At 44.3% G+C, this 23,261-nt stretch overlaps 1 protein-coding gene across 1 annotated transcript; it reads left to right on the forward strand.

Annotated features, from left to right (window-relative positions):
* Positions 1-12,054: 12,054 nt before the first annotated feature.
* LOC308696840 (kelch-like protein 10) lies at positions 12,055-16,830 on the forward strand (the record flags this gene model as incomplete). The annotated part of the gene is made up of 8 exons (XM_081375744.1): positions 12,055-12,197; positions 12,556-13,048; positions 13,519-13,938; positions 14,386-14,583; positions 14,800-14,949; positions 15,265-15,381; positions 15,556-15,647; positions 16,698-16,830. The coding sequence occupies 8 exons, from the start codon at positions 12,055-12,057 to the stop codon at positions 16,828-16,830; spliced, it is 1,746 nt and encodes a 581-aa protein (XP_081231870.1).
* Between the last annotated feature and the right edge of the window lie 6,431 nt (positions 16,831-23,261).

Raw genomic sequence — 23,261 nt, forward strand, 5'->3', positions numbered from 1 at the left:
GAGAGATACTCGGTCCCAGTCGAACCACCGCAGATATAAATCTGACAAACACAAACATAACATGCATGATGTTTGTGCACAATCATCACAGACTGATCAGAAAAGCAGTGTTTAAAACTCTCAGAAATTTTATGATATTCCTTTCCATTTCAACACTATTCCTTATGCCATATCTCTATTTCACATTTCCTTCATGCTTTACAGGCATTAAGAGTCTCCAGCAGAAGAGTGTGGGATCATGGGTAAGTGCTCTTACCCTGCCCTGCAGTGAGGTGGCGCTGGCGTCACTCCTCTCATCATTCATGGGTGCCATCATTGTCCACTGATTGGTGTTTGGATCGTAGCGCTCTACTGTTTTTAGCCGTTGTTGTCCATCAAAACCACCAATGGTATAAATGAGCCCGTCCAGAACAGCAACACTAAGATAACCTCGGCGTTCATACATGGGGGCCACCTACAACACAACAAATACATCAGTGTGTGAACACACACCAATACACCATCTCTTTGGTTCTGTCCTATCAGTTGCAAATAAGTACATTATATTATATAAAGCTAAAACAATTGCTGGAACACAAAAAAAATGTATCATGGTTTTACCACTTTTAGACATGTAATACAGTAATACAGTGGTATTCTTTGAAGTAATGTGGAGTACAGCACATCATTCATCACTATGGTCCATATCAAAGTACAATCCGGTACCATCACTGTACCACAATACTGTTTTGTGAAGGAAGCGAAATTAAAGTTACATGTTGACCTACAGCATTACTCACCTCATGCCAAGTCTGAGTGATAAGACTGAATTTCCTCACGCTGTTGAAATACTCCGCATGGTCAAGACCACCAATACAGTAGACAAACTCATCCAGGACCGCTGTACCGTGATAGGCTCTGGGACGCTCATCCTCTTGAGTAACATTGACCCAGCAGTCTGCCTTCACATCGTATGCCTCAATCTCACTGGTGGGACTATCGGCACTCCATCCTCCGATGGCCAATAGGATCGATGAGGGCAGACGTGGGCGTGTCAGTTGATGCATGAGTTCTGAGTTGGTGGGTTCGTCCATGTTGAGGTCAAACAAAGTCTTCATTGCACTGATGATAACAGGCATGCTGGCTTCATTCTCCATCACTAACGCATTGCACTTTACATTATTGACGAAGTAGTCTGGTGTTATCAACCCCAATCGAACCTGAAGCACAAGGGAGAGTTTAGACTTTCAGAGACTGTTGCAAGACTGTTATATGGTGCTCAAAAATGGAAAATGATTTCCAAAATTACTCAAGATATTGTCTTGTTTTCTGAAAAATGTATCAAAATGAAGTGAGTTAATGCTTAAAACAAAAACATAAATTTGTCAGAAGGGGAAAAAACTAAACTTGTTTGGCATTTGAATTAAGATTATTTTTCTTACTGCATGCCAGGATTATTGTAGTTAAACTATAACTAAAACCCTGAACTAAAAATAAAATAGAAAAATAAACTTTCATTGAAATTAAATATTTAAAAACTTAATATTAAATAGTTGTCAAGGCAAGTTTATCATTTTCATTTTTATTTCATTTCAAACTGAAATAAAATTAATAAATTATAGACACATTTAAACAAAAAAGAAATGTAAATGACAAAATAACAAAACAAAATGACAAAGATTTAAATTATAGCAGAAAATGTATCTTGATTTAAGACTTTTAAGACATCTCTAATGAAAAACAAGACAAAAATCTCTGTTTTACCTTCGGCAGAAGCACGGCAATGTGTCGCCTCCTGTTTTCTGGTGCATGATTGATCCAGTGGAGGACGGCTTCAAAAACCACCTCCTCCTGTCTGACATTCAGCTCATCCTCACCAATGATCTCCTCCAGCTGTTCCAGGGAGAGCTCCAGGAACTCCTCAGATACGTGCAGAACCTCCTCAAAGTGCTGCAGGATGTAGTGCTGTGCTTTACAGCGGAGCTTTGAGCAGGAGTAAAAGTCCTCTGTAAACTTGCAGATGCCGATGCAGTTCTCTGGGCATAACTGTGACTCCAGGAACTGACAGCAGGAATCTACAAGACCTGAGACTAAGATCATCTCAGCCGCCACCAGGAGCTCCAGCACATTCTCTTGAGTAATGAGCACAGATCTTGTGTACGCATACTGGATAATAAGAGGCATGATGTCTTGGGATATTCCTTGAATTTCACAGAAATGTTGTGCTGGGCTGCTGCAGTTGTTGGTGAAAAGAGCCCTGTGAACAAATTTGACAAAGAAATAGGCATCAATTATGAGCATATATAAAATAAGTTTTCGTTATTTACATTTTAATTTCAGCCAAATATACTTAGAGAAACAGATTAGTTTCCTATATTAAATTTGAAATGGGTAAAACTTCATTCATAGCCACTCCCAGAATTAAATTTCAAGAATGTTTTTTCCTAGATATCATAGTTACATTCTTTTCTCTGGCAATACACTCATTCATTTTCATGCATTTATATATTTGGAATTAGGCAGTGTCAACAGTATGATGTTGGCAATCATTTCTTGGTAATTTGCACACAATTGCAGTTCAAATGCTTCTTCTCACCTAAAGTAGGAGCTGCAGCCACACATGATGATCTTGTGCACTTGAAATTCTCTGTCATTGGACTTGATGATCATGTCAGTGTGTTCGCCCAGTAAACGTGCTTCATCAAACACGTCGAAGGCTGTTGCTCGTATGTTCTCCATGTTCTCTCGGGACTGTAAATGTATTCAGTCTTCTCTCCTCAAACTCTGATTAAAGTCACCTCAGGATTTTGTCTTTGTGGGACTTTTGCTCAGGAGAGTTCTATAGAATGTCTCTGTGACATCATAGTTGTAGATCTTGAATATGTCTCTCCAGTTTGTGTCTTGGCCACATAATTATTATAGAGTTTTGTTTTATCGATTCCTTTTGAATGAAACATCTCCACAGTAACAAAGATATTAAAATTGAATAAAAAAAATGAACTCAGTGACAAATAAAATAAAGCATGGGATAATTAGTCATTTGAATATGCAATCATCCATTTTTGATTGCACAACACACACACTAGTGAGTTTTTGACAGAAGGACAGATGTTTCTTGTGTGGAATGACTGTGACCCCAAACAAGTTTACCAGAGGCCTGTATGAAGAGGATTGTTCTTCACAGATGTCATATTCCCATTCCATTTCAAGGTCAAGCAGCATTAGGCCACGTCATGAGTGCAATGTCTTGCTTTTATTGGTTAAATCTGTCCATTTAGAATTAATGCCATTATAAGTAAAATTAGATATAAATAACCAAGCTGACTTTTTTTTATTTTTTTATTTTTTTTATCTTTTTACAATATTTACAACTGGAAATATTCAACAAACAAGACTTTGATCAGCCAATAAGACACTACGGCTGTATCTGAAAGTGTCCCATACTGTACCAGCAGTTCTCAACTGGTTTGGCCATGGGACCCACATTTTCCCTTGGACATTAATAAGTGACCCAATCATTTTTATTTTATGTTTTTCAGGAATTTGACCTAATATATATGATATTATCACGATATTGAAATAAGCGTTTTCAAACAATAACAGGTTTTATATTTTTTTTCTTAAAACAAAAAGAACTCGAAATTATATTTAAATCCAACAAAGCAATACACACAAAAACTGCATAAAATAAAGTGTTTCTATAATAAAGAACAATAGTTACAATTTACAATAAGGTAAAGTCATTTAATGCATTAACCAACATGAACAATGAGCAAAAGCTACATTTGTTACCATAGTTATTCTTTGTTAACATTAGTTTTAAAAAATACAACTGATCATTGTTAGTTCATGTTAGCTCAGGTCCATTAAATCTTTTTGAATTTAATAATTTATTAAATGTTGAAATTAACATAAACCAAGATTAATAACTGCTTTAGAAGTATTGTCCATTGTCAGTTTATGTTAACTAGTGAATTAACTAATAAAGCCTTATTGTAAAGTGTTACCTGTTACAGAATGCAGACCCAGACACAAAGAAATACATTGAAATGTGAGCTTTATTAACAGCACTGAGCAGAATGGAGAATAAGGAAGAGTATGCAGTTCAAATAGACTTTGAAGAATGAGTAAAGCTTAGTAATGAAGACCTTCTTTGTTTTACAGGTGCAGGAGATCATGGATAGCTGGACGGATGACTGGACGGACGCACACACCTCTTCATGTTTGGTGAGTATACAGGATGAGAGGAGAACACAGGAGAGGAGAACACAGGAGAGGAGAACATAGGAGAGGACAGGAGAACACAGGAGAGGAGAACACAGGAGAGGACAGGAGAACACAGGAGAGGAGAACATAGGAGAGGACAGGAGAACACAGGAGAGGAGAACACAGGAGAGGACAGGAGAACACAGGAGAGGAGAACACAGGAGAGGAGAACATAGGAGAGAAGAACACAGGAGAGGAGAACACAGGAGAGGAGAGGAGAACACAGGAGAGGAGATCACGGGAGAGGAGAACACAGGAGAGGAGAACACTGGAGAGAAAAACACAGGAGAGGAGAACACAGGAGAGGAGAACACAGGAGAACACTGGAGAGGAGAACACAGGAGAGGAGAACACAGGAGAACACTGGAGAGGAGAACACAGGAGAGGAGAACACAGGAGAGGAGAACACTGAAGAGGAGAACACAGGAGAGGAGAACACAGGAGAGGAGAACACTGGAGAGGAGAACACGGGAGAGGAGAACACAGGAGAACACTGGACAGGAGAACACTGGAGAGGAGAACACTGGAGAGGAGAACACAGGAGAACACTGGAGAGGAGAACACAGGAGAGGAGAACACTGGAGAGGAGAACACAGGAGAGGAGAACACAGGAGAGGAGAACACAGGAGAGAAGAACACAGGAGAGGAGAACACAGGAGAACACTGGAGAGGAGAACACGGGAGAGGAGAACACAGGAGAACACTGGACAGGAGAACACGGGAGAGGAGAACACGGGAGAGGAGAACACAGGAGAACACTGGAGAGGAGAACACGGGAGAACACTGGAGAGGAGAACACAGGAGAACACTGGAGAGGAGAACACAGGAGAGGAGAACACTGGAGAGGAGAACACAGGAGAGAAGAACACGGGAGAGGAGAACACAGGAGAGGAGAACACAGGAGAGGAGAACACAGGAGAGGAGAACACTGGAGAGGAGAAAACAGGGGAGGAGAACACTGGAGAGAAAAACACAGGAGAGGAGAACACAGGAGAGGAGAACACAGGAGAGGAGAAGACAGGAGAGGAGAACACAGGAGAACACTGGAGAGGAGAACACAGGAGAGGAGAACACTGGAGAGGAGAACACGGGAGAGGAGAACACAGGAGAACACTGGACAGGAGAACACTGGAGAGGAGAACACGGGAGAACACTGGAGAGGAGAACACAGGAGAACACTGGAGAGGAGAACACAGGAGAGGAGAACACTGGAGAGGAGAACACAGGAGAGGAGAACACAGGAGAGGAGAACACAGGAGAGAAGAACACAGGAGAGGAAAGAACACAGGAGAGGAGGAACACAGGAGAGGAGGACACTGGAGAGAAGCACACGGGAGAGGAGAACAGAGGACAGGAGAACACTGGAGAGGAGAAAACAGGGGAGGAGAACACTGGAGAGAAAAACACAGGAGAGGAGAACACAGGAGAGGAGAACACAGGAGAGGAGAAGACAGGAGAGGAGAACACAGGAGAACACTGGAGAGGAGAACACAGGAGAGGAGAACACAGGAGAGGAGAACACTGGAGAGGAGAACACGGGAGAGGAGAACACAGGAGAACACTGGACAGGAGAACACTGGAGAGGAGAACACGGGAGAACACTGGAGAGGAGAACACAGGAGAACACTGGAGAGGAGAACACAGGAGAGGAGAACACTGGAGAGGAGAACACAGGAGAGGAGAACACAGGAGAGGAGAACACAGGAGAGAAGAACACAGGAGAGGAAAGAACACAGGAGAGGAGGAACACAGGAGAGGAGGACACTGGAGAGAAGCACACGGGAGAGGAGAACACAGGAGAGGAGAACACTGGAGAGGAGAACACAGGAGAGGAGAAAACAGGAGAGAAGAACACAGGAGAGGAGAACACTGGAGAGGAGAACACAGGAGAGAAGAACACAGGAGAGGAGAACACAGGAGAGGAGAACACAGGAGAGGAGAACACAGGAGAGGAGAACACTGGAGAGGAGAACACAGGAGAGGAGAACACAGGAGAGAAGAACACAGGAGAGGAGAACACTGGAGAGGAGAACACAGGAGAGGAGAACACAGGAGAGAAGAACACGGGAGAGGAGAACACTGGAGAGGAGAACACTGGAGAGGAGAACACAGGAGAGAAGAACACTGGAGAGGAGAACACAGGAGAGGAGAACACAGGAGAGAAGAACACAGGAGAGGAGAACACTGGAGAGGAGAACACAGGAGAGGAGAACACAGGAGAGGAGAGGAGAACACAGGAGAGGAGAACACGGGAGAGGAGAACACAGGAGAGGAGAACACTGGAGAGAAAAACACAGGAGAGGAGAACACAGGAGAGGAGAACACAGGAGAACACCGGAGAGGAGAACACAGGAGAGGAGAACACAGGAGAACACTGGAGAGGAGAACACAGGAGAGGAGAACACAGGAGAGGAGAACACTGGAGAGGAGAACACGGGAGAGGAGAACACAGGAGAACACTGGACAGGAGAACACTGGAGAGGAGAACACTGGAGAGGAGAACACAGGAGAACACTGGAGAGGAGAACACAGGAGAGGAGAACACTGGAGAGGAGAACACAGGAGAGGAGAACACAGGAAAGGAGAACACAGGAGAGAAGAACACAGGAGAGGAGAACACAGGAGAACACTGGAGAGGAGAACACGGGAGAGGAGAACACAGGAGAACACTGGACAGGAGAACACTGGAGAGGAGAACACGGGAGAGGAGAACACAGGAGAACACTGGAGAGGAGAACACGGGAGAACACTGGAGAGGAGAACACAGGAGAGGAGAACACTGGAGAGGAGAACACAGGAGAGGAGAACACTGGAGAGGAGAACACAGGAGAGAAGAACACGGGAGAGGAGAACACAGGAGAGGAGAACACAGGAGAGGAGAACACAGGAGAGAAGAACACGGGAGAGGAGAACACAGGAGAGGAGAACACAGGAGAGGAGAACACTGGAGAGGAGAACACAGGGGAGGAGAACACTGGAGAGAAAAACACAGGAGAGGAGAACACAGGAGAGGAGAACACAGGAGAGGAGAAGACAGGAGAGGAGAACACAGGAGAACACTGGAGAGAAGAACACAGGAGAGGAGAACACAGGAGAGGAGAACACTGGAGAGGAGAACACAGGAGAGGAGAAAACAGGAGAGAAGAACACAGGAGAGGAGAACACTGGAGAGGAGAACACAGGAGAGGAGAACACAGGAGAGGAGAACACAGGTGAGGAGAACACAGGAGAGGAGAACACTGGAGAGGAGAACACAGGAGAGGAGAACACAGGAGAGAAGAACACAGGAGAGGAGAACACTGGAGAGGAGAACACAGGAGAGGAGAACACAGGAGAGAAGAACACGGGAGAGGAGAACACTGGAGAGGAGAACACTGGAGAGGAGAACACAGGAGAGAAGAACACTGGAGAGGAGAACACAGGAGAGGAGAACACAGGAGAGAAGAACACAGGAGAGGAGAACACTGGAGAGGAGAACACTGGAGAGGAGAACACAGGAGAGGAGAACACAGGAGAGGAGAACACTGGAGAGGAGAACACAGGAGAGGAGAACACAGGAGAACACTGGAGAGGAGAGAACACTGGAGAGGAGAACACAGGAGAGGAGAACACAGGAGAGAAGAACACAGGAGAGGAGAACACAGGAGAGGAGAACACAGGAGAGGAGAACACAGGAGAGAAGAACACAGGAGAGGAGAACACAGGAGAGGAGAACACAGGAGAGGAGAGCACTGGAGAGGAGAACACAGGAGAGGAGAACACAGGAGAGAAGAACACATCAGAGGAGAACACTGGAGAGGAGAACACAGGAGAGAAGAACACAGGAGAGGAGAACACAGGAGAGGAGAACACAGGAGAGGAGAACACAGGAGAGAAGAACACGGGAGAGGAGAACACAGGAGAGGAGAACACAGGAGAGAAGAACACAGGAGAGGAGAACACAGGAGAGGAGAACACAGGAGAGGAGAACACTGGAGAGGAGAACACAGGAGAGGAGAACACAGGAGAGGAGAACACTGGAGAGGAGAACACAGGAGAGGAGAACACTGGAGAGGAGAACACAGGAGAGAAGAACACAGGAGAGGAGAACACAAGAGAGAAGAACACAGGAGAGGAGAACACAGGAGAGGAGAACACAGGAGAGGAGAACACAGGAGAGGAGAACACAGGAGAGGAGAACACAGGAGAACACTGGAGAGGAGAACACTGGAGAAGAGAACACAGAAGAGAAGAACACAGGAGAGGAGAACACAGGAGAACACAGAAGAGGAGAACACAGGAGAGGAGAACACTGGAGAGGAGAACACAGGAGAACACAGAAGAGGAGAACACAGAAGAGGAGAACACAGGAGAACACAGAAGAGGAGAACACAGGAGAGGAGAACACTGGAGAGGAGAACACAGGAGAACACTGGAGAGGAGAACACTGGAGAGGAGAACACAGGAGAACACTGGAGAGGAGAACACATGAGAACACTGGAGAGGAGAACACAGGAGAGGAGAACACATGAGAGGAGAACACATGAGAGCACTGGAGAGGAGAACACTGGAGAGAAGAACACAGGAGAGGAGAACACAGGAGAGGAGAACACAGGAGAGGAGAACAGAGCACAACACTGGAGAGGAGAACACAGGAGAACACTGGAGAGGAGAACACAGGAGAACACTGGAGAGGAGAACACAGGAGAACACAGGAGAGGAGAACACAGGAGAGGAGAATACATGAGAGGAGAACACAGGAGAACACTGGAGAGGAGAACACAGGAGAGGAGAACACTGGAGAGGAGAACACTGGAGAGGAGAACACAGGAGAGGAGAACACAGGAGAGGAGAGGAGAACATTGGAGAACACAGGAGAACACTGGAGAACACAGGAGAGGAGAACACTAGAGAACACAGGAGAACACTGGAGAACACAGGATAGGAGAACACTGGAGAACACAGGAGAGGAGAACACAGGAGAACACTGGAGAACACAGGAGAACACTGGAGAGGAGAACACTGGAGAAGAGAACACTGAAGAACACTGGAGAGGAGAACACAGGAGAGGAGAACACTAGAGAACAGGAGAGGAGAACACTGGAGAGAACACAGGAGAGGAGAACACTGGAGAACACAGGAGAGGAGAACACTGGAGAGGAGAGAACACTGGACAGGAGAGAACATTGGAGAGGAGAGAACACTGGACAGGAGAGAACATTGGAGAGGGGAGAACACTGGACAGGAGAGAACACTGGACAGGAGAGAACACTGGACAGGAGAGAACACTGGAGAGGGGAGAACACTGGACAGGAGAGAACACTGGAGAGGGGAGAACACTGGAGAGGGGAGAACACTGGACAGGAGAGAACACTGGAGAGGGGAGAACACTGGAGATGGGAGAACACTGGACAGGAGAGAACACTGGAGAGGAGAGAACACTGGACAGGAGAGAACATTGGAGAGGAGAGAACACTGGACAGGAGAGAACATTGGAGAGGGGAGAACACTGGAGAGGGGAGAACACTGGACAGGAGAGAACATTGGAGAGGAGAGAACACTGGACAGGAGAGAACATTGGAGAGGGGAGAACACTGGAGAGGGGAGAACACTGGACAGGAGAGAACACTGGAGAGGGGAGAACACTGGAGAGGGGAGAACACTGGACAGGAGAGAACACTGGACAGGAGAGAACACTGGAGAGGGGAGAACACTGGAGAGGGGAGAACACTGGACAGGAGAGAACATTGGAGAGGAGAGAACACTGGACAGGAGAGAACATTGGAGAGGGGAGAACACTGGAGAGGAGAGAACACTGGACAGGAGAGAACACTGGACAGGAGAGAACACTGGAGAGGGGAGAACACTGGACATGAGAGAACACTGGAGAGGGGAGAACACTGGAGATGGGAGAACACTGGACAGGAGAGAACACTGGACAGGAGAGAACACTGGACAGGAGAGAACACTGGAGAGGGGAGAACACTGGACAGGAGAGAACACTGGACAGGAGAGAACATTGGAGAGGAGAGAACACTGGAGAGGAGAGAACACTGGACAGGAGAGAACATTGGAGAGGAGAGAACACTGGACAGGAGAGAACATTGGAGAGGGGAGAACACTGGACAGGAGAGAACACTGGACAGGAGAGAACACTGGAGAGGGGAGAACACTGGACAGGAGAGAACACTGGAGAGGGGAGAACACTGGACAGGAGAGAACACTGGAGAGGGGAGAACACTGGAGAGGGGAGAACACTGGACAGGAGAGAACACTGGAGAGGGGAGAACACTTTCTCCAGTGTTCTCTCCTGTCCAGTGTTTTCTCCTGTTCTCCCCTCTCCAGTGTTCTCCTGTCATCCTGCATACTCACCAAACATGAAGAGGTGTGTGCGTCCATCCAGGCTATCCATGATCTCCTGCACCTGTAAAACAAAGAAGGTTTTCATTATTGAGCTTTACTCATTCTTCAAAGTCTATTTGAACTGCATACTCATCCGTATTCTCCATTCTGCTCAGTGCTGTTAATAAAGCTCACATTTCAATGTATTTCTTTGTGTCTGGGTCTGCATTCTGTAACAGGTAACACTTTACAATAAGGCTTTATTAGTTAATTCACTAGTTAACATAAACTGACAATGGACAATACTTCTAAAGCAGTTATTAATCTTGGTTTATGTTAATTTCAACATTTAATAAATTATTAAATTCAAAAAGATTTAATGGACCTGAGCTAACATGAACTAACAATGATCAGTTGTATTTTTTTAAACTAATGTTGACAAAGAATAACTATGGTAACAAATGTAGCTTTTGCTCATTGTTCATGTTGGTTAATGCATTAAATGACTTTACCTTATTGTAAAGTGTTAACTATTGTTCTTTATTATAGAAACACTTTATTTTATGCAGTTTTTGTGTGTATTGCTTTGTTGGATTTAAATATAATTTAGAGTTATTTTTGTTTTAAGAAAAATATATAAAAACCTGTTATTGTTTGAAAACGCTTATTTCAATATTGTGATAATATCATATATATTAGGTCAAATTCCTGAAAAACATAAAATAAAAATGATTGGGTCACTTCTTAATGTCCAAGGGAAAATGTGGGTCCCATGGCCAAACCAGTTGAGAACTGCTGGTACAGTATGGGACACTTTCAGATACAGCCGTAGTGTCTTATTGGCTGATCAAAGTCTTGTTTGTTGAATATTTCCAGTTGTAAATATTGTAAAAAAAAAAGTCAGCTTGGTTATTTATATCTAATTTTACTTATAATGGCAGTAATTCTAAATAGACAGATTTAACCAATAAAAGCAAGACATTGCACTCATGACGTGGCCTAATGCTGCTTGACCTTGAAATGGAATGGGAATATGACATCTGTGAAGAACAATCCTCTTCATACAGGCCTCTGGTAAACTTGTTTGGGGTCACAGTCATTCCACACAAGAAACATCTGTCCTTCTGTCAAAAACTTACTAGGGTGTGTGTGTTGTGCAATCAAAATGGATGATTGCATATTCAAATGACTAATTATCCCATGCTTTATTTTATTTGTCACTGAAGTCATTTTTTTTTTAATCAATTTTAATATCTTTGTTACTGTGAAGATGTTTCATTCAAAAGGAATCGATAAAACAAAACTCTATAATAATTATGTGGCCAAGACACAAACTGGAGAGACATATTCAAGATCTACAACTATGATGTCACAGAGACATTCTATAGAACTCTCCTGAGCAAAAGTCCCACAAAGACAAAATCCTGAGGTGACTTTAATCAGAGTTTGAGGAGAGAAGACTGAATACATTTACAGTCCCGAGAGAACATGGAGAACATACGAGCAACAGCCTTCGACGTGTTTGATGAAGCACGTTTACTGGGCGAACACACTGACATGATCATCAAGTCCAATGACAGAGAATTTCAAGTGCACAAGATCATCATGTGTGGCTGCAGCTCCTACTTTAGGTGAGAAGAAGCATTTGAACTGCAATTGTGCGCAAATTATCAAGAAATTATTATAATTATATACAGAATTTCCACTGCCAACATTGAAACTGCCTAATTCCAAATATATAAATGCATGAAAATGAATGAGTGTATTGCCAGAGAAAAGATTGTAACTATGATATCTAGGAAAAAACATTCTTGAAATTTAATTCTGGGAGTGGCTATGAATGAAGTTTTACCCAGCATTTCAAATTTAATATAGGAAACGAATCTGTTTCTCTAAGTATATTTGGCTGAAATTAAAATGTAAATAACAAAAACTTATTTTATATATGCTTATTATTAATGCCTATTTCTTTGTCAAATTTGTTCACAGGGCTCTTTTCACCAACAACTGCAGCAGCCCAGCACAACATTTCTGTGAAATTCAAGGAATATCCCAAGACATCATGCCTCTTATTATCCAGTATGCGTACACAAGATCTGTGCTCATTACTCAAGAGAATGTGCTGGAGCTCCTGGTGGCGGCTGAAATGATCTTAGTCTCAGGTCTTGTAGATTCCTGCTGTCAGTTCCTGGAGTCACAGTTATGCCCAGAGAACTGCATCGGCATCTGCAAGTTTACAGAGGACTTTTACTCCTGCTCAAAGCTCCGCTGTAAAGCACAGCACTACATCCTGCAGCACTTTGAGGAGGTTCTGCACGTATCTGAGGAGTTCCTGGAGCTCTCCCTGGAACAGCTGGAGGAGATCATTGGTGAGGATGAGCTGAATGTCAGACAGGAGGAGGTGGTTTTTGAAGCCGTCCTCCACTGGATCAATCATGCACCAGAAAACAGGAGGCGACACATTGCCGTGCTTCTGCCGAAGGTAAAACAGAGATTTTTGTCTTGTTTTTCATTAGAGATGTCTTAAAAGTCTTAAATCAAGATACATTTTCTGTTATAATTTAAATTTTTGTCATTTTGTTTTGTTATTTTGTCATTTACGTTTCTTTTTTGTTTAAATGTGTCTATAATTTACTAATTATATTTCAGTTTGAAATGAAATGAAAATGAGAAACTTGCCTTGACAACTATTTAAGATTAAGTTTTTAAATATTTTATTTCAGTTAAAGTTAATTTTATTTTTATTTTAGGGTTTTAACTACAATAATCCTGGCATGGTGTAAGAAAAATAAACTTAATTCAAAGGGCAAACAAGTTTATTTTTCTTTCCCTTCTGACAAATTTTTTTTTCTTGTTTCAAGCATTAACATTGGAAATCATTTTCCATTTTTGAGCACCATATAACAGTCTTGCAACAGTCTCTGAAAGTCTAAACTCTCCCTTGTGCTTCAGGTTCGATTGGGGTTGATAACACCAGACTACTTCGTCAATAATGTAAAGTGCAATGCGTTAGTGATGGAGAATGAAGCCAGCATGCCTGTTATCATCAGAGCAATGAAGACTTTGTTTGACCTCAACATGGACGAACCCACCAACTCAGAACTCATGCATCAACTGACACGCCCACGTCTGCCCTCATCGATCCTATTGGCCATCGGAGGATGGAGTGCCGATAGTCCCACCAATGAGATTGAGGCATACGATGTGAAGGCAGACTGCTGGGTCAATGTTACTCAAGAGGATGAGCGTCCCAGAGCCTATCACGGTACAGCGGTCCTGGATGAGTTTGTCTACTGTATTGGTGGTTTTGATGGTGTGGATTGTTTCAACAGCGTGAGGAAATTCAGTCTTATCACTCAGACTTGGCATGAGGTGAGTAATGCTGTAGGTCAACATGTAACTTTAATTTCGCTTCCTTCACAAAACAGTATTGTGGTACAGTGATGGCACCGGATTGTACTTAGACCATAGTGACTCCACATTACTTCAAAGAATACCACTGTATTACCGTATTACATGTCTAAAAGTGGTAAAACCATGATACATTTTTTTTGTGTTCCAGCAATTGTTGAAGCTTTGTATAATATAATATAATATAATATAATATAATATAATATAATATAATATAATATAATATAATATAATATGATATAATATAATATAATACACCAGAGCATCATGATTGATGAAAATGGTAAAAAAATACCATTAAGAAAAATAATAATAGTATTATTGTGCTTATTTGCAACTGATAGGACAGAACCAATGAGATGGTGTATTGGTGTGTGTTCACACACTGATGTATTTGGTGTGTTGTAGGTGGCCCCCATGTATGAACGCCGAGGCTTTATTAGTGTTGCTGTTCTGGACGGGCTCATTTATGCCATTGGTGGTTTTGATGGACAACAACGGCTAAAAACAGTAGAGCGCTACGATCCAAACACCAATCAGTGGACAATGATGGCACCCATGAATGATGAGAGGAGTGACGCCAGCGCCACCTCACTGCAGGGCAGGGTAAGAGCACTTACCCATGATCCCACACTCTTCTGCCGGAGACTCTTAATGCCTGTAAAGCATGAAGGAACTGTGAAATAGAGATATGGCATAAGGAATAGTGTTAAAATGGAAAGGAATATCATAAAATTTACTGAGAGTTTTAAACAGTGGTTTTCTGATCAGTCTGTGATGATTGTGCACAAACATCATGCATGTTAATTTTGTGTTTGTCAGATTTATATCTGCGGTGGTTTTACTGGGACCGAGTATCTCTCCTCTGCTGAGAGCTTCAACCCTGAAACAAACCAGTGGACTCTCATCGCTCCCATGAGTAACCGCCGCAGTGGTGTTGGTGTGATCGCTTATGCAGATCGAGTGTATGCTGTGAGTATTAAACACAGTTTTATAGTTTTAATTAAAGGTATAGCGGAGGATCTTTCCGAATTTTAGATAAGACCCGCCCTCTCCACTTTTTGAAAAGTTTGATTGATTCACCAGAATGATTGACAATTAGGAGGACCAATAGTATAGGTGATCTAATAAAAAATCCTCCTCTATACCTTTAACTATGATAACCATGACACAAATACAGAAATATGGAACAATCCCAGTTTAAAGGTTGCACTTCTGTAAATACATGCATGGATGTACATATACAAATGCACAGAATACATAAATAAAAAGTGAATTTATTTAAAGGTTGGTGGTTTTGATGGTGCCAGTGATTTGTGGTGTGCGGAGGCCTATAATCCGCTCACTAACATCTGGACTTATGTTGCATCAATGAACAACCCACGCAGCAACTTTGGCATTGAGGTGAGATGTGTGGACAGTTAATATCTGTATCTGGTCAAACTATTAAATAACATTAAAATAATGATTTGATGATAATTAATATGGGGGACTTTTTATAATAAGATTTATTAATGTAAAGTTAAAGACATTAGCTGAACATTATTTATTTTCCTTTTTACTTTCCTCAAAATCCAGGTAGTTAATGGTCAGTTGTTTGCTGTCGGAGGCTTTAATGGATTCGACACCATCTCTGATGTGGAGCGCTACGATGAGAAGACAGATGAATGGTAACTTCCAGAAAACACTAAATCTTACAGATCATTTTACTCTGCATTAGATATAAATATAAGTCTAAAAGTCTAATACAGACTATGGGCCCTATTTTAACGATCTGAAACGCAAGTGTCAAAGCGCAAAGCGCAAGTAACTTTGTGGGCGGGTCTCGGCGCTGTTGCTATTTTCCCGGCGGGATAAATGACTCTTGCGCCAGGCGCAAATCTAAAATGGGTTGGTCTGAAGAGCTTCATTATTCATAGGTGTGGTTTGGGCGTAACGTGAAATAAACCAATCAGAGCGTCATCTCACATTCCCTTTAAGAGCAGGCACGTTTGTTCTAAAGCGGTTTCCTATTATAACGGCGGATTTGCCAGGCGCGCGCCAGGAGCGGTTCACAGCCGAGGAGACAGACGTTCTCGTCAGGGACGTTGGGGATGGAGAAACCCACCCAAATTAACTTCGGTTAAAAAGGCGTATGATAATTTGGGTAAATGTGTAAGCTAGATGTATGCTTTTAAATTGTCTATCTATCTATCTATCTATCTATCTATCTATCTATCTATCTATCTATCTATCTATCTATCTATCTATCTATCTATCTATCTATCTATCTATCTATCTATCTATCATAATAATGTATGATTTGCAAAAATGAAAACTGCCACTTCTGTGTAGATGAGAGAATCAAAGTGTATGCGCGTTGTGCACACACTACATTGATTATGGCCAAGCATGCGCCCTTAAAATAGCATATGAATAACATAAGCAACGCGCCACTGACTTTAAACTATTTTTTCCCGGTTAGTTGCTCAATTGTTTTCTAAACCTGCAAAATAGCATGAAGGAACGTTTGCGCTGGAACACGCCTCCTTTTTTGCGCTGAACCGCCCAGGGAGCGCAAGTTCATTCCCTAGCTTAGCGACGTGCTTCTGTGGAGGGAAAAGCGCGCTTTGCGCGGGTGCAAAATAGGAATGCGTCGGTGTACAAAGTCAATTGCGCTGGGTGCAAGATAGGGCCCTATATGTCATTGCATTCCTTCATTGCATCTGTTTTCTATACAGGTTTGATGCAAATAAAATGGCCATTTCCCGCAGTGCTCTGAGCTGTTGTGTAGCATCAGGATTGCCTAACATGGCACAGTATGCTGCCCTACGAGACACCGTACTGACACAAGACGAGTCTGACAGAGAATGATCTCCTTCTACCAGATCATGACAGTCATGTCTCCTGAATAAATGCATTAAAAAAAAAGAGGCTGTCTTCTAAATGTTAAACTTTCTCTCAGGTGTAGTGTTGTTCATTTAAAAAATTAAACCTTACAAGGGATCTCTACAGCTCAACAAACAAACATATAATATTGAGAATTCATTTTACTGAGTAAACTATTTATTGCTTTATTCAACTTTGTATGAATTACTGTAATTTACTGGCTTCTTTTATATGATTATACATTGTGTATGATTGATTAAACTCATAGATAGTCTTTGCTAAAGAAGCATTGATTATGTGATGTTTTTATAACTATAGGCATAATCTACACATGGAAATATAACTTTGTGTTACGTTAAACAGTCAAGCCTATACAATCATTTTTGCAGTGTAATTATTGACTTCTGAAAATAATAATTATTATTATTATAGATACGCACACATGCACACAGTCATATATACATTCTCAGTCTGTTCAATCACTATTTATCGATAAAGTATAAACAAACACTTAATATTAGCAAAATATTCAAGGCGTGAATTACAGATCTGCAGAAGCACCTAATCCATCGTAATTAGCATATGGGTGAAAATATTTCTACATCCATGTGACCCAATTTTTCATGCTAATTATATTTAACTAGTGCAAAATGCCCGTGCAAAATCAGTTTTTGTGTGTGTTTTTAGTAATTGTTGGTTTGGTGTGATTGAATGCTCATTGTTACAATTACACAGCAAAAGTTCAGTGACATTTTTATTTGTGCATGGTAGAAAGCACACAGTGAACTCTGAGAAAACGCTATGCTTGAGCAAACAGTTTGTGAATAGGCTACTACAATTGATGCCCGTGAAAGAGACTGTGAACGCATTGAATAGCATATGTTTAGTTGGTGAATAGCATAGGCTACTATTACACAGTAGCGATAACGTTAAGTGCACCAGAATGAAATATAATATTCAGAAGTAAACAGCATAGCTAACATATAGATTCAGTTTACATCCACAAATGAATAAGCGTGTCGATTCAGGGAGCAGTGCAAAGTGCCCGTGCAAAATCAGCTTTTGTGTGTGTTTTTAGTAATTTTTGGTTTCTTGGTAAAGAAAACACATTTTTACTCAAATTAATCAAAATGGATTTATCACATTTTGAAACCAAACTATAATATTCAGAAGTAAACAGTGTAGCTGACTGAGTGTTAGAATGTTTATTTTTAAACCACAACCTTCTTGGGGCTTCTTTGACCGATACAACTCTCTAGTGTCAGAATGTTTATTTTTAAACCACAACCTTCTAAAAATGATATATTTAACCATATCTTTAGCATTTCTCATCCAAACAACGTCAAACTTGGCACTGCACTTACTCGTGCCCGTGGCGAGACACCTGTCAAGTCTGAAATCCATCGGACTAACGTTTCGAGAGATATGCGGTTAACAGACAGACAGACAGACATACAGACAGACACACAGACAGACAGACAGACAGACGTTCCTGTAATTTATAGATAGATATCTACCTAAATATATATATGAAACATGAGGAGAAGGGTCCCATACTTGGCTGTAAAAGTCTGTTTAGCGCCATCTAGCGTTTGAGATATTACAGTGCATTGGCATTGTTTTGGTTAAGACTGACTTCACCATCCATCCGTCTTCTTCCGCTTATCCAGGGCCGGGTCGCGGGGGCAGCAGTCTAAGCAGGGATGCCCAGACTTCCCTCTCCCTAGACACTTCCTTCAGCTCTTCTGGGGGGACACCGAGGCGTTCCCAGGCCAGACGAGAAACATAGTCCCTCCAGCGTGTCCTAGGTCTTCCCCGGGGTCTCCTCCCGGTGGGACATGCCCGGAAGACCTTCCCGGGAAGGCGTCCAGGAGGCATCCGGAAAAGATGCCCGAGCCACCTCAGCTGGCCCCTCTTGATGTGGAGGAGCAGTGGCTCTACTCTGAGCTCCTCCCGAGTGACCGAGCTTCTCGCCCTATCTCTAAGGGATCGCCCAGCCACCCTGCGGAGAAAGCTAATTCCGGCCACCTGTATCCGGGATCTTGTCCTTTCGGTCATGACCCACAGCTCATGACCATTGGTGAGAGTAGGAACGTAGATTGACCGGTAAATCGAGAGCTTCGCCTTGCGGCTCAGCTCTTTCTTCACCACGACAGACCAGTACATTGACCGCATTACTGCAGAAGCTGTACCGATCCGTCTGTCAATCTCCCGTTCCATCCTTCCCTCACTCGTGAACAAGACCCCAAGATACTTGAACTCCTCCACTTGAGGCAGGAACTCTCCACCAACCTGAAGCGGGCAAACCACCCTTTTCCGACTGAGGACCATGGCCTGGGATTTGGATTTGCTGATTCTCATCCCAGCCGCTTCACACTCGGCTGCAAACCGCCCCAGTGCATGCTGAAAGTCCTGGTCTGATGGGGCCAGCACAACAACATCGTCCGCAAAGAGCAGAGATGAAATCGTGTGGTCCCCAAACCTGACACCCTCTGGCCCCTGGCTGAGCCTAGAAATTCTGTCCATAAAAATTATGAATAGAACCGGCGACAAAGGGCAGCCCTGCCGGAGTCCAACATGCACCGGGAGCAAGTCTGACTTACTGCCGGCAATGTAAACCAAGCTCCTGTTTCTGTCGTACAGGGACCGGACAGCCCTTAGCAAAGGGCCCCGGACCCCATACTCCCGGAGCACCCTCCACAGGCCGCTGCGAGGGACACAGTCGAATGTCTTCTCCAAATCCACAAAGCACATGTGGACTGGTTGGGCAAACTCCCATGAGACCTCCAGCACCCTGTAGAGGGTATAGAGCTGGTCCAGTGTTCCACGGCCCGGACGAAAACCACACTGTTCCTCCTGAATCCGAGGTTCTACTATCGGCCGGATTCTCCTCTCCAGTACCCTGGGATAGACTTTCCCAGGAAGGCTGAGAAGTGTGATCCCCCTGTAGTTGGAACACACCCTCCGGTCCCCCTTCTTAAAAAGAGGGACCACCACCCCGGTCTGCCACCCCAGAGGCACCGTCCCCGACTGCCACGCGATGCTGCAGAGGCGTGTCAGCCAAGACAGCCCCACAACATCCAGAGACTTGAGGTACTCAGGGCGGATCTCATCCACCCCGGTGCCTTGCCACCGAGGAGTTTCTTGACTACCTCGGTGACTTCAGCTTGGGTGATGGACGAGTCCACATCAGAGCCCTCAGCCTCTGCTTCCTCAATGGAAGACGTGACAGCGGGATTGAGGAGATCCTCGAAGTATTCCTTCCACCGTCCAACGACATCCCCAGTTGAGGTCAACAGCTCTCCACCTCTACTGTAAACAGCGTTGGTAGGGCACTGCTTCCCTCTCCTGAGGCGCCGGACGGTTTGCCAGAATCTCTTCGAGGCCGACCGATAGTCCTTCTCCATGGCCTCACCGAACTCCTCCCAGACCCGAGTTTTTGCCTCCACAACCACCCGGGCTGCAGTCCGCTTGGCCTGCCGGTACTGTCAGCTGCCTCAGGAGTCCCACAAGCCAACCAGGCCCGATAGGACTCCTTCTTCAGCTTGACGGCATCCCTCACTTCCGGTGTCCACCACCGGGTTCGGGGATTGCCGCCTCGACAGGCACCGGAGACCTTACGGCCACATCTCCGAGCGGCCGCTTCGACAATGGAGGTGGAGAACATGGTCCACTCGGACTCAATATCTCCAGCCTCCCTCGGGATCCGGTCGAAGCTCTGCCGGAGGTGGGAGTTGAAGATCTCTCTGACAGGAGACTCGGCCAAACGTTCCCAACAGACCCTCACAGTACGTTTGGGTCTGCCGAGTCTGTCCAGCTTCCTCCCCCGCCATCGGATCCAACTCACCACCAGGTGGTGATCAGTTGACAGCTCCGCCCCTCTCTTCACCCGAGTGTCCAAGACATACGGCCGGAGGTCGGATGAAACGACCACAAAGTCGATCGTCGACCTACGACCAAGGGTGTCCTGGTGCCACGTGTACTGATGGACACCCTTATGCTTGAACATGGTGTTCGTTATGGACAAGCTGTAACTAGCACAGAAGTCCAATAACTGAACACCGCTCGGGTTCAGATCAGGGGGGCCGTTCCTCCCAATCACGCCCCTCCAGGTGTCACTGTCGTTGCCCACGTGGGCGTTGAAGTCCCCCAGTAAAACGACGGAGTCCCCAGTCGGAGCACTTTCCAGCACCCCTCCCAGAGACTCCAAGAAGGCCGGGTACTCTGCACTGCCGTTTGGCCCGTAGGCACAAACGACAGTAAGAGACCTATCCCCGACCCGAAGGCGCAGGGAAGCGACCCTCTCGTTCACCGGGGTGAACTCCAACACATGGCAGCTGAGCTGGGGGGCTATAAGCAAACCCACACCAGCCCACCGCCTCTCACCATGGGCAACTCCAGAGTGGTGAAGAGTCCATCCTCTCTCGAGGAGTGTGGTTCCAGAGCCCAAGCTGTGCGTAGAGGTGAGCCCGACTATCGCTAGTCGGAACCTCTCAACCTCACGCACAATCTCGGGCTCCTTCCCCGCCAGTGAGGTGACGTTCCACGTCCCTAGAGCTAGTTTCCGTGTCCAGGGATCGGGCTGTCGAGGCCCCCGCCTTCGACTGCCACCCGATTCTCTAAGCACCGGCCCCTTACGGTCCCTCCTGTAGGTGGTGAGCCCACGGGAAGGCGGCCCCACGTCGCTCCTTCGGGCTGAGCCCGGCCGGACCCCGTGGGGGGAGGCCCGGCCACCAGGCGCTCGCATACGAGCCCCAACCCCGGGCCTGGCTCCAGGGTGGGGCCCCGGCTGCGCCATACCGGGCGACGTCACGGTCCTCTGTTTTTTCTTCATCATAAGGGGTTTTGAACCGCTCTTAGTCTGACCCGTCGCCTAGGACCTGTTTGCCTTGGGAGACCCTACCAGGGGCATATAGCCCCGGACAACATAGCTCCTAGGGTCATTCGGGTACTCAAACCCCTCCACCACGTTAAGGTGGCAGTTCAAGGAGGGGGTAAAATTACAATTCATAAAAACGTCTTCCTCCAATTCCTCCATCCTCATTCTGGATAAAGGTCAGATGTTTAGAGTCTGGCATGATGTCAATACAATTTAACAATAAGGATTCAACATCAGAGTTAGAATACTGAACTTACAAATGAATAAGCTGCGATCCATAATGAACTTAATTTACATAGAAAAGAAATGTCTTTACTGAAATGTCCAAAACTGTATTTAAATACGGCAGAGAGCTATTTATACATGTTTTACTGTGAAGTTGGAGAGTGGACGTGTTGTGAAACACTCTCAGTAACCGATCAGAAATCAGTGTCAATAGTCATCAGTCAGGCAACAACGAAGAAGAAAAAAAAGCGTGTAAAACTGTAAAGGATAAAAAGTATTTAGAGTAAGAAAGTAAACAATCACATCTGGTTTATAATGTGATGTTCTCAATACATTTGCATTAAATGCTTAATTAACATCTAAAAACAAAATGTAAAAAATGTGCATGTTTTCCTGGTAGTGAGGAAGGTTTACCCATCAGCACTGCTTTACACCAGTGGTGTTTACTGATGTACAGGGATGAGGAGGATTCACACTTGAGACGAAGGTCGAGTCTGACACTGACAATAGTGATGATACAGTAACAAACATTAAAGTTGTCATTGACTGGACATAGATCAGCACAGCTTTTTAAGGAGGACATTTTTAGTGTCTAGCAATGTCTATTTTTTCAATTAATTTTAGAGCCTTTTCAGAGGCGGCAGTAAAGCAGTAATATTAATATTAAATATTAAATATTAAATATTAAAGGGAAAGAGGAACTGCATAAGAACTTCACTCTGCAATGCGTCTCTTCTGAACACAAATCAACACATTAATTTCACAAAGGACCTTTTGAAATCAGTGATTTTATGAACAGGTGGTTATTAATACATTTCTAATACAAATAATGACTCATGCTTTCATGATCATTCATTTCAAAAGGTACTTTATTAATTAACACATTTCTAATATGAATATAGACAATAACTCTCATGCGTTTATAACACTCCTCCAGAGAGTTCACTGGGATTTTCATTGTCATGACTGGCTTTGCCGTGCTGCTGGGCAGCTTGTTGTTGTCTGTGTTTTATGGTTGCCGTCTGTCTGTCTGTCTTAGTCCAACAGGTGGAGCTGTAGGCTGGCCGTGAAGGTTAATTGATGACCTGTTAAAAGAGGCCTTCCAGGAGCTCGCCGGTCTCTCTTTCCTCTTCGGGCCGTCGGTCCGTGTGGCTGGTGGCTGCCTCGCTCGTCGCTTTTACCTCCTCCCACCACCCGTTTCATTCTACTGAGGAACACTACACTTTTGGTCAAGGGTGTAGATTTGGTTTGAACATTGGGGGGGTTGAAGTTTGGGTCTGCATATTTTTCATGTGATCATGGTATAAATATT

This window comes from Scardinius erythrophthalmus (genome assembly GCF_964197995.2).
Source record: "Scardinius erythrophthalmus genome assembly, chromosome: 10".
NCBI classification, from domain to species: domain Eukaryota; kingdom Metazoa; phylum Chordata; class Actinopteri; order Cypriniformes; family Leuciscidae; genus Scardinius; species Scardinius erythrophthalmus.